This window comes from Pantherophis guttatus, chromosome 4 (assembly GCF_059756535.1).
Source record: "Pantherophis guttatus breed Tessera chromosome 4, ASM5975653v1, whole genome shotgun sequence".
NCBI classification, from domain to species: Eukaryota; Metazoa; Chordata; class Lepidosauria; order Squamata; family Colubridae; genus Pantherophis; species Pantherophis guttatus.
This window is the reverse complement of record NC_142066.1, coordinates 123,367,055-123,380,041: the sequence shown is the minus strand read 5'-3', so window position 1 is coordinate 123,380,041 and position 12,987 is coordinate 123,367,055. Positions and strand designations below refer to the sequence as shown.

At 41.5% G+C, this 12,987-nt stretch overlaps 1 protein-coding gene across 3 annotated transcripts in view; it reads left to right on the top strand.

The window, feature by feature from the left end:
* BZW2 (basic leucine zipper and W2 domains 2) overlaps positions 1-12,987 on the top strand; it is a 45,888-nt gene that overhangs the window by 24,092 nt on the left and 8,809 nt on the right. For 2 of the 3 annotated variants that reach the window (XM_034402451.3, XM_034402452.3), the window contains exons 7-10: positions 6,505-6,614; positions 8,105-8,275; positions 9,259-9,405; positions 10,730-10,868. In XM_034402451.3, coding sequence (XP_034258342.1) covers positions 6,505-6,614; positions 8,105-8,275; positions 9,259-9,405; positions 10,730-10,868 — 567 coding nt within the window. Of the gene's footprint in view, positions 1-2,075; positions 6,040-6,504; positions 6,615-8,104; positions 8,276-9,258; positions 9,406-10,729; positions 10,869-12,987 lie in introns of those variants that run through there. The other variant, XM_034402455.3, reaches the window with a different exon arrangement.

The following is a 12,987-nucleotide window of genomic DNA, read 5'->3' as shown; positions in this document are numbered from 1 at the left end:
GTTCTTCCCAAGGGGAGGGAAATACTATGTCCACAGGAAAGAAAACAACTTGCAAACACAAGCACCTTTCTAAAGCAGAGGAAAAGGATTTGGAAAGGAGACATAAAACCTTAGAGAAGCAAATTAGCAAGGCTGTTGCAACTGTGCCCAGTAAGGAGGTTTCTCCTCCTCCATCTATCCCCCCCCCTCCATATTCCTGCAGTTAGCTAGGCATGGTCATCGGAGGAAGAGGGAGGAGTCCTTCTTCAGCAAGAACAAGGCACATTCCAAAATCCTTTTGCAAGTCAATTAATTGCTCCTGCAACTCCTGATTCTGGTGGACATGTGGCAGTAGCAGCCTCTGCAAGGGAATCTCCCTTGCCTGTGCAAACCCCTGAGGATCCTTTTAAAAATCTACCAGTAGGATTGAGGATTCTAATTGATCAGGCCATCGCTTCCCGCGTGGCAGCTGCCTTTCAGGGTCATCACTCTGGTTCTATAATTTCAGAGCATTCTGCTCAAATTAGAGGCTCCCCTGCAGTTAGCCTTACTGGCTTTCACTCCCCTGCAGCTTCTAAAGCTAGTGATGTCGAGCCTGACAACGTTGCCAATGCCCCATGAGTGGGCCGATAAGATGAATATGGTATGGCCCCAGGTCAGAGAGGCATTAGATAAAGCAACTCTCGCATATAAAAGCCAGGCGAATAAGAAACAAGCACCATTTCAACCATTCAAGGAGGGGACATGGTATTTCTCTCTACCAAATACATCAAATTAAGGCTCCCTAGTAGGAAACTAGGACCGAAATATCTGGGCCCGTTTCCAGTGATACGAATAATAAATCCTGTGACTGTAGTACTAAAGTTACCTCCGTTATTGGGGAAGATCCACCCCGTATTTCATAGTAGTCTTCTCAAACCCGCCAAACATATCCAAGTATTCAGACCGTCCCGGTCCGGTCACGGAGGGCCATTACGAGATTGATGAAGTCCTAGATTCTAGATGGACAAGGGGGGTCCTCTCTTACCTTGTTAAATGGAAGTGTTATCCAGTAGAAGAGGCTTCTTGGATACCGCATAGTAATGTAAAAGCAAACCGACTGATTCGACGGTTTCATAGAATGTATCCTCACAAACCACGGTTATCTACTAATACGTGTAACTTATCTCTTACAGAAGGACACGTGGTGAAAGGAGAGCCGCCTGTCGAGCCTGGCAACCTGCTCGACATCGCTAACGCATGCTGAAAGCATCGACGGACATATACATACTTGGTGGTGGTGGCACTGGGTGAAGGCGGCCGTATGCGGGGTGTGGGGTGGTGGTATCGGGTGCGACGGGATTAGGGCCGTTCCGGAGGACACAGTGGCAGCACTTTCCAGAACACGCTGAAGACCAATTACGCCCCTAAAAGAGGGGCGTGGTAATAAACAAGGGCGCGGTCTATGCCCCTAAACGAGGGGCGTAGTAACAAGGGCGCGGTCCTAATGAGTTAATGGAAAGATGGGCTATATAAACGCCCCATTCTTGGTGTAACGTAGTGCCTATTTCAATCGTGTTTACGAATCACAGTGTGTAACCGGATGCGGATGCGAATAAACCAGCGTGCCAAAAGAGCTGAATAAGGCTGTAGCTGTGTTTTGATTGCGTCTCGCACGGCATTCCTGAGAAGTGAAGCTTTTGTATTTGAGGAAGAATATCACTCTGATTTATCAGATGATGAAGGGGTGATTCAAGATCAACCTGCCTTTACAGGTTTACAGTATTTCCCCCAAATAAATTCAAGTCCTTATTGCATAAGGCACGCATCACTGCTGCTTTGAAGGAAGATTATTATCTTAAGGAAATGCAAGAAGCTCAACGGAGAGTCACAGGGACTTTTTACTGAGTCTCCCCCTGAACAGTGTTATATTCCAACCCCACAACTGTTCATAGACATGGTTAAAAAGCAATGGTCTGGGCCTGCAACCATGTCATCTGTACATGGTTCAGACAAGAGATATTATGCTGTAGCTCCCAAGTTTGCTCAATTATTACAAGTTCCCTCAGTGGGCAGTCCTGTAGCAGCTTTCTCCTCTTCCTCTTCATATGTGGCAGGGGATACCTCTGAAGGTCTACAACCAGAGGATAAAAAATTGGAATTTCTTTTCAAAAAGAATCATCAAGCTGCAGCATGGACAATTCAATCGGCTTCCTCAGCTTCATTTTTTAATCGAACTACCATCATTTGGCTTCAACAGTTACAAGCAAGGGTGCCCCCCAGTGAGGTTCCATCAGGAATATTAATAAAATCATTGGTTCCATCAGGGTATTAATAAAATCATTGCTGCCACTCAATTCTCAACTAATGCAACTTTAAATTCGGCCAAATTTGCATCTAGAGCTTTAGCCTCTACAGTATCAGCCCGTAGGATGCTCTGGCTACACAAGTGGCCTGCAGATCTTAAGGCCAAATGGCGTTTAGCTGCAGCTCCATACTCAGCAGAGAAACTATTTGGTGAGTTACTTGACCCTCTTCTTATTGAAACTCAGGACAAACAAAAGGTTCTACCTGTCTAAACGCTTTGACAAAAGGACAGAAGGTCCTATTACAGGAGAGCTTCCTTTCATTCCTACTCCCAAGGAAGCTCCTCCAGTCAGGGTTACCTTCAAGGATCAAACCGGCCTTCGGACTGTCAATCCTTTCGAGATAGGAACAAGCAATTCCAGCAGCCCAAGTTGTCCTTTCGCAGCTCTGGCTACTGCCAGTTCCAAAGCCATAAATGACTCACTACCAAATCCTCCCTTAGGAGGTCGCTTGGCCCTCTTCGCGGACAGGTGGGAAAGCTCAACCCCAGATCTCTGGGTCCTCTCAGTAGCGAAATTCAGCCTTCCCCTGGAATTCCTCTCCAAGCCTCCTACCCGCTTCATTCAATGTCCATTTTCCAACAGCGAGTCCAAACGTCAACTGATGGACCAAGCTGTTCAGCACCTCCTGCAGATACATACCATAGAGGAGGTTCCCCACGAACAGTGGAAACAGGGATATTACTCCATCCTGTTCGTAGTTCCGAAGCAGTTGGGGGGAGGTGGAGAGCGATTCTGGATTTAAAATCCCTCAACTCTTACATAGTCTATTGCAGATTCAAAATGTGTTCACTAACCTCTATCCTTCAGGGGATTTGTCCCAACAATTTTCTAGTTTCCATAGAATTCATGGAAGCTTACCTTCACATTGCCATCCTGCCAAAGCATCGACAGTACCTCCATTTCAGTTATGCAGACAAGCATCTGCAGTACCGGGTTCTTCCCTTCGGGCTGGCATCTGCCCCAAGGGTCTTCACAAAGGTCCTGGTGGTCATGGCAGCCCGCCTATGGCAAAAGCCAGTAAGGCTCCAGGCTTACCTGGACGATATTCTGATTCATGCTCACTCTCGAGACCAAGCCTTACAGGACCTGGACCTCACAATTTGAACCTTGAATGATCACAGATTCCTGGTCAACTACAAGAAGAGCCAGTTAGTGCCAGTCAACAGGATTGTCTTGTTGGCGCCATCATTGATGCATGTCAAGGAACTGTCTACCTATCCTTGGAATGGCGATCCGACATAAGGGACCTGGTGACTCATATTCACAAACCCCGTCAGTTCCCTTGGCCACTTTGTCCAAGCTCCTAGGCAAGATGGTCTCCTGCGTTCAGATCGTTCCATGGGCGCACCTTCATGCCCGCCACTTGCAGTGCTTCCTGCTTCCTTTCCAACGGAAATGTCGGGCTCACACTATGTCTATTGTCAGAGTTCCACTCTCAGTCAGGCAATCACTACATTGGTGGACATCTTCTCTAGACAAAGGGTGTCTCTTCATGGATCAAAACAGGCTCATACTCACTACAGACGCCAGCTCCATGGCTAGGGAGCTCATCTCGACTCGCCCGTAGCTCAGGGCTGTTGGTCTGTTTCAGACCTAACCAACCCTGTTAATTGGCTAGAGCTGAAAGCCATTCGCCTTGCCCTCACGCAATTTCAACGGTCTGTTCAAAACCATCATGTCCTGGTATTGACGGACAACATGGCAGCGAAGGCGCATGTTAATCGTCAGGGAGGAACTCACTTGAAGCATCTCATGGAAGAATCCTTTCGCCTAGGCAAGTGGGCCAAGCAAAATCTCCTCCATCACAGCGGACCACATAGCAGGGATGGAAAACACACAAGCAGATTTCCTCAGCAGGACCCAGGTGGACAATGCCGAGTGGCAGATCCATCCCGACATATTCCACCAGATATGCAACAGGTTCGGCATTCCGGCCATAGATCTCTTTGCAACCTGAACACCCAGCTTCCTCGCTTTTTCTCAAGGTTCCCGACACCTGGGGCAGAGGGGGTCAATGCTCTTCGACTCAACTGGCCACCCAGTCTTCACTACACCTTTCCACCGTTGCCTCTAATCCAGGCTCTGCTTCGGAAGGTCATCACCGACAGGACAGAAATTATCCTCATGGTTCCACACTGGTGATGTCGCACGTGGTTTGCGGACCTGGTCAATCTCTCCATATCTCACCCTTGGAGGATCCCATCAGACCAGATTGTCCTGCGCCAAGGGAGCCTGCTTCATCCGGAACCTCAGTGGCTCCAACTGACTGCCTGGAACTTGAAAGGGTCCTCCTAAGGCGAGGCAATTATTCAGATAGGGTGATCCACACTGTACAAGCCTGTAGACATAGATCCACAGTTAGGCTCTACAATATCACCTGGCTAGCCTTTTATAGATGGTGTAGGTCCCACCAGATTGACCCTCTCTCAGCCTCACCTCCCCAGATCCTAGAATTCCTGCAGGATGGCTTGGACCGTGGTCTGGCCCATAGCACCCTTCGAAGGCACGTGGTGGCACTGTCTATGGCCTTGTCCAGTTCCTCTGGACAGCCACTCACTCAACACCCTATTATCAAAAAGTTCCTCCGAGGGGCCAGGCTTTTACGGCCCTCCTCAATTCATAGATATCCTACTTGGGATTTGCCCAAAATCCTTAACGCATTAATTGAGGCTCTCTTTGAGCCCCTTCACCCTTAAAGTAGCCTTCCTAGTGGCCATAACATCAGCTTGTCGCATATCGGAGCTGGCAGCCCTTTCTGTTAGAGAAGATCTCTGTATCTTCTGGCCGGACACTGTTGTTTTGAGGTTGGATTCCTCCTTTATCCCTAAAGTTAATTCCCTCTTTCACAGGGCTCAGGAGGTTATTCTGCCTAATTTTTGTCCATGGCCTTCTCATAACTTGGAGCGAAGGTGGCACACCTTAGATTTGTGGAAGGCTCTAAAAATTTACATTAAAAGAACTGTCCTTTTCAGAAAATCTGAGGCCTTATTTGTTTCTTTCTTACCACGTTCCCTAGGGTATAAGGTCTCTTCTGCGACAATTGATTGCTGGATCAGAGCTTGCATTGCCTTTGTATATCAGGCCCAGGTGATTGCTGTTCCTAGTCGCATTACTGCCCACTCCACTCGAAGTGCTGCTACCTCAGCAGCCTGGGCAACTCAGGCCTCCCTTGAGGAGGTCTGCAGGGCCCCCATCTGGTCCACCCCCTCGCCATTCATACGACATTACAAGTTAGATGTTTTTGCTTCTGCTGAAGCGTCATTTGGCAGGAGGGTTTTACAACAAGTGCACCACGCAGGGGTCTCCCCAGGCCCTTCGACATCCCGCCCTTAGGACTGCCAAAACTTTGGTATGTCCCATGACTGGATGATGTCACACCCTAATTAAGGAAATTGGGCATTGGTCTTACCTTGAATGCCGAATTTCTTAAGGGGCGTGACACCCTTTCTTAAGGGTGTCAGAACCTGTACAGTTTGTTTGTTAATGTTCAAGAAGTTTATTTTCCAGTTGTTCTGTTGGACCGGTTCTCTATCTCTGACTGTGGTGGTTCCTGTTGGAGATCTTTCTTGTGGCCCTTCTTCGCCGAAACTGAGTCTGAAAGGGAGGAGCAAGGGGCGTGGTAAAAAAACTATGACTCAGCCAGTAGCAGACCCGACTGAAGCAACCGATGTCTGGACAATGTCACCCCACCTTAAGAAATTCGGCATTCAAGGTAAGACCATTGCCCATTTTGTATTACTGCAGATAGTTGAAGCATTACAGTTTTAGAAAGACCACAGAATGGGCTTTCAATGAAAGCCATTATATTATAGTACATGAGAAACTGCCAGCCATACATTCTTTTCTGACTGACTAATGTTGAATCCTAGAGATCAAATCAGACCTCACCAATTTGTTATCATACAGAGATTTGGATTGCAATTCCCCTCAGAGCCAGAGATAGTTTTGCCAGCAAAATCTAATGAGAATAGTAGTTTAATTCAGAGGTTTTTAACCTCTGTAACTTTAAGATGTATGAACATCAACTCCTAGAGTTCCCCAGCCAGTCTATACATCCTAACATTGGTGAGATTAAGAAACACTGATCTAAACATCTCTAGAGGTATTAGATTAGATAAAAGACTGGATTAAATAAACACCACAACTTCTTTGCTTATGATGTTTTTATTTTCTGTAGGCATAGCAGCCTCTTTTGCTGTCAAGCTTTTTAAAGCATGGATGCTTGAGAAAGATGCTAACTCTGTTACCTCTTCTTTAAGAAAGGCTAACTTAGACAAGAGACTACTTGTAAGTATTCCTATTCTTATAATTGATGTGACCAATAAGCAAGTTTCTCTAAGAATCCTGAAGTAAACATTTAAAACTGTAGATAAATAAAATATAAATATGAATTTTAAAATGGCAAAACCATAAAATCTGAAGAAAATCATCAATAAGGAACTAACATCAATACTGGGGAAAAAAATTAAAAAGTACCAGAAGGAAAGTATAGAAAATAGAATAGAAAATATTTAAATCCTCAAGTAAATAAAATCCCATCTAGTATGACTAGTATGAAAAGATTCTTTCTTCTGTTAATCATTCACTATATTTCCTGTTTAAGGACTTAATTAATTAATTGCCACTTAAGATTAATCATACAAAGAAATACAAGAATTTCTTTATGAAAAAAATCTGAATGGGGTTCTGGTCAGGGAATTTTCAGTTTTCAGGAGAAGAATGACAAGTTAAAAATTCAAACTGATCATTCCAGTTGTTCAAAACCTGAAATATAAGAAAAGATTCACAAGTTAGTAATGCAAGCTGATCTGATTAATACTTATTTCAAAATAAATAGCTTCTTGGATTTATTCTAAAATAAGCATGCAGGTAGTCCTAGATTTATGACCAGGACCGGTAGTCCTAGACTTAGTGACCATTCAAAATTATAATGGACCTCCCAAGTGTACTTACAGTCCGATTCTGCTGATGTCATGCTCTTGCCAACGTCATGTGACCACATGATGGGTGGTCAGCAAACAGGAGTATATGGCCATTTGCAGCATTCCACGGTCACATGGCCATGTTTTGTTTTTTTGCAGAAAACTGGCATTTAGTTTCAATTTTTGGCAAAATCAGCCCATAGTGAACCATTGGTTTGCTTAATGACTGAGGCATTTGCTTAATGATTGCTTTACAATTGTGCCATTGCTTATTGACCACCACAAAAGATTGGCTACATGGGTAACCCATTATATGACTAATTAATAAGCATATACTTTGAGAACCATTAGGGAAGGCTATCTTCACCTCTTTCTCTCACTCTGGACTGAGCTATCTGTAACTGGAATACACTCCCACCCTCATGAGAATCCACCCTACATTCTATCGTAATAATCTGGAAAACAGTTTGGATTAGTCAAATGGTTTCTGGCCAGAACTGGGTGCTGGCCCATATGTCAGTTTCCTTTCTTTAATCCCTTCTGCTGTTTAAAGTGCTTTAATCCTCTAGATAAACTATTGAGAGTTATCCAAATAGCAGTTACTCTCTAGATTCAGTCATTCTCCATGTGCTGTTTTTGAACTGTGGCAATTTGTGTAAGCCAACTAGGTTCTAAGAGATTAATGCATACTCTCTTGCCTCTTTCTGCAACTTAATGAAGGATTTTATATGCAAGGGTGTAAGGATGTATTCGGCATACAGTCTTCCTCCATTTCTCAGATTATTTATGAATCTGAACAGGATTTAAAATGACTTTACAAAAATAAATAATATTTTTTTTATTACTCTATTCTAGGAACTATTTCCAGCCAACCGGCAGAATGTGGACCATTTTGCCAAATATTTCACGGATGCTGGTCTAAAAGAGCTTTCAGACTTCCTTAGAGTCCAGCAGTCATTGGGGACCCGAAAAGAACTACAAAGAGAACTCCAGGAACGTCTTTCTCAAGAATGTCCAATTAAAGAGGTAGAAAAAATAGTTTTTCTCTTATTTAAGCTACATTAAGAGTATGCCACAAGAGAAAAATAAAATGTAGCTCTTAAGAACAGAATAGCTTCATGTAATGCTTGTTCCATGAACAGTTGATGTTACTGCTCTGATTTTCATAAGGGTTTGCATGCATAAAAGTTAATCATGTAAACCTAGGCATAAGTAATTGTAGGTTCAATTTTAGTTAAATTTTAACACATTTTTGCTATAGCCAATAAAAAAAAAAACTGATACATAGTCTCAAGTGAAGAAAACTCCAGGGGGGGTGGGGGAAATCCTCAAATGCATCTCTGTGGAGAGGCAACTGAACATATCTTAGAATGGTCTATGTTGCTCCATACTTAGCTCTCCATCCCAGTTTTGGACCTAGAGTAGAACTCTTGTAAGATATTGCCAATACTATCTATTGCTGCAATTGTTGACTTGTGACATTAGTTATTGTTTACAGTGCAAGAGAGCAGTTGTAATAGTTGTCGGATGAGAATGGGTGAAAAAGTGACGTTTCTGCACTTGGACTGACTGCATAATCTTTATCAAAGAGATGGAATAGTTTAGCGTATCATGTGAAGAAAATCCCTTTAGTGATTATCAAGGAAACAAAGCTGCCTCCCATATGGGGTTTTACAGATGTAGGAATTCTCACTCACTATGTGAGTATAAAAATGCAGTGAATTTTCTTTTAATTTATGCAGTTGAACATTTCCTGTGGAGTGAGTCTGGTGTATGAACACAATTCTACAAAACCAAATCAAAGGCATACAGGAATATGACATGCTTCCTTCTTTTTTATATATATTTTTCTTGGTTTCTCTATTTTCTCCCTATACTACTGAGAATTGGATCAAAAGAAAAATGTGAACATACCCTTATTGAAAGGCATTGGTGGCAGATAGGGCAATGTTATTTAAGGCAATGGCTTGAAAAATGATGCCTTTTCTGTTTTAAATTTCCCATTCCAGATGGTGCTTTATGTAAAAGAAGAAATGAAAAGAAATGATCTGCCAGAACCAGCAGTGATTGGACTCCTTTGGACTTGTATAATGAATGCTGTTGAATGGAACAAGAAAGAAGAACTGGTTGCAGAACAAGCACTTAAGCATCTAAAGGTGTGCATGTGGGAAATGTTAGTACATTGAGAACAAATGTCTGAATCCTGAAACTAGCTGTGTAAGCAGCTGTTTGAATAGAAGTATGACTGCTAATAAAGAGGCACAGTAGCCTAGCAGTTAAGATTTTGGGCATGTCAACCAGAAGATTGGCAGTTTGAGATCAAAGTACTGTGTGGTGGGGTGAGCTCCTGTACTTGCCCCATCTCCTGCCCACCTAGCAGTTTGAAAGCATGCAAATGCAAGCAGATAAATAGGTACTACTTCTGTGGGAAGGTAACAGCATTCTGTGTGCCTTCGCTGTATAGTCATGCCAATCACTTGACCACGGAAGCGTCATCGGACAACATTGGCTCCTTCAGTTGGAAAACAGCGATCCCACCACTCCTAGAGTCAGGCATGACTGGACAAGGGACTTTACCTTTTTATTTATTATTGCTAATTTACCTTCTTCATAGGCTAGCATTATGTGTCTGCGGTGATAAATTGCACCTGCCTCTTTCAAAATCCATCTGGCTCTTCAAACTTACAACAATGCTTATAACATAATAATTTTGCAGTTCTATTGTCTGGTAGCTTTGGGGATGATTTGCACACCATTCAAGCTAAATAGTTGATAGAAGCTTAATTTTACTATACTATACTATTTCAATTTCAGTGGAATTCTTACACTGTACAAGTGACTGATAATAAACAAAATAAGTGTTTTGTATGTATGTGTGCATACACACTTATCACCTGCCTTCTGGGTTTATATTTTGTAAGAGTATCTAATAGCCCTTTAAACCAACATAAAATGCACTATTTTTTTTAAAAAAAAAACCCGCAATATAGGTATTCCTTAACTTACAACCACAACTGAGTCCAATATTTCTGTTGTTAAACGAGATATTCATTAAGTGAGTTTTCCCCATTTTAGGAACTCTATTGCCACAGTTGTTAAGTGAATCGCTGCAGTTGATAAGTTAATAACAGAGTTGTTAAGTGAATCTAGCTTCCCTATTGATTTTGCTTGTCAGAAGGTCATAAAATGTGATAACATGACCTTGAGACACAGCAACGATCATAAGTATGAGCCAGTTGCCAGGCATCTGAATTTTGATCAGATGATCATGGGGCTGCCAGCAAAGTAAATGTGAAAAATGGTCATGAGTCACTTTTTTCAGTGCCATTGTAACTTTCAACAATCGAGTTGCAAGTTGAGGACTACCTGTATTGAAAATATTGCAAAATCAACTTCTGTAGCTTTCGAAACATTTGGATAATATTCTCCTTGGTATTTATCTATAAATAACTAACCCAATTTCTCCTTTGATTGTTTTAGCAATATGCACCTTTACTGGCAGTGTTCAGCACACAAGGCCAGTCAGAGTTGATCCTTCTTCAGAAAGTTCAGGAATATTGCTATGATAACATCCACTTTATGAAAGCCTTTCAGAAGATTGTGGTGCTCTTTTATAAAGGTACTTTCTTTTATCTATATTTTTTATTTCAGAGTTATTTTTATTGCTTAGATTTTTTAAATCCCATCTTTATTATTTTTATAAATAACTCAAGGCAGCCAACGTATCTAATATTCCTTTCATCTCCTATTTTCCCCATAACAACAAACCTGTGAGGTGAGCTGGACTGAGAGAGATTGACTGGCCCAAAGTCACCCAATTTTTTTTTCATGCCTAAAGTGGGACTAGAACTTCCATTCTTCTGGTTTCTAATCTGGTGCCTTAAACATTGCAACAAACTGACTCTACATACAAATTTTCAGATACATACAAAAAAATACTTTTAAAAAGAAATCTACTAGCATGTAAATAAGAAATTAGTTATCATGAAAACTTATCATATATAAGGAATATATCAAATTATGATCCATTGCTGTTAAAGTAAATCATAAAATGCAATCATGTTTGATAAAACTGGGTTTCCTCCTTTGATCAACTGTGGATGAGTAGGTCTCGATACAATCTCTCTCTTTTATTTCAGTATACAAAAAATAATAAAAATGTGACAGCTGTGTGTATATTTTTACATTTCAATCGTATTTATTTATTTTTCACATTTTTGAAAAGTATCTTCCTCAGCAAGGCAGTGTACAATAAAGTGTAAAAATATAAAAACATAATTTAAGAATTAAAAATTTAAAAAATTAATTTAAAAGGAGATGAGGAAGGATGACCCCAGTTAAAAATTAGTTTAAAAGGGTAAAGAGAGGGCTCTCAGGGCCTCAACCCTCTGGGCTCCCATATGAGGGTAGAGGGCTATCTTTTAATTCCTTTTCAGAAGAGTGATGGCTTGCCACGCCTGGAGGGGGAGTATTAATATTTTCGAAAGAAAATTCATATTCATCATCCTTGGTGTCTATTTCTATGGGTTTTGATATTATATCTTTGCAGTTTTACTAGAGTTAACAAAAGAGTACAAGCTTTAAGCATTTATCAGAGCAGCTTCCAAAAATCCAGCATGTTGCTCAGGACATGTCTTGCCAGAATATCAATATAGAAAGGCTTTTTTCTAAACTGGAATGAAACTTTACTTTCAGCTGCAGACAATGTTTAGCAAAAGGTGGTCTGAATTCCCTAGCAATTCTACTTGTGGTACATATGCATCATATAATAACACCCAAGAGACTAAAGTTCTCCCACTTCCTGTAATCACTTATATGGCTATTATTATCCCCCTGGGTCTAAATGCATTATAGACAAATTAGGTTTCAGATCAAAAGTCAAAACATTACCTTTTTGATGTTTCTATTTTGATTTAATTACAATTGACTAGTGACTTGCTTAGGGTAATCAACTTAATTACGTGTCAGCTACCATATTTTCCGGCGTATAAGACGACCCCCGAATTTTCCTTTTAAAATATAGGGTTTGGACTATACTCACCATATAAGACTACCCCTCTTCCAACGCACACCAAATAAAAATTAAAAAAACATCAACTGGCTCACCCACAATGTAAAAGCAGCTGTGCTAGACCCAAAATGGCCCCTGAAACAAGCAGGAACCTCACACAGCCACAAAAAGCCCAAAAACCCAACTTTCACACTTTACACACACAAAATTCCACATACAGGTTTGTGAGATTTTGTGTGTTTGTGTAGTTAGAGTGAAACACTACAAAAACACACTAAATCTCAGAAAGCTGCACAAATATTATTTTATTTTATTTTTATTTTTATATGAAAGCTAAATTTAAAACTTCCTAAATTTTAAATGGCTAGGTCTAAAAAAGAACAACTAAAAAAAAACCCAATTAACTATTTTTTTTAAAGATCCCAAAGGGGAAAAAAACTTACCCAATAGAACAGGGGTCTCCAATCTTGGCAACTTTTAAGACTTGTGGACTTCAACTCCCAGAATTCCTCAGCCAGCTTTGTTTTGCTGGCTGAGGAATTCTGGGAGTTGAAATGCACAACTCCCTGCCTGCTTGACTGCAGGCAGGGAGTTGCTTGCTGATGGAATGGATTCAGGCAAGCGAAGCAAGGCAAGCAAAGCAAGGCAAGCAGCTAAGGCAGTGGTTCTCAACCTTCCTAATGCCGTGACCCTTTAATACAGTTCCTCATGTTGTGGTGACCCCCAA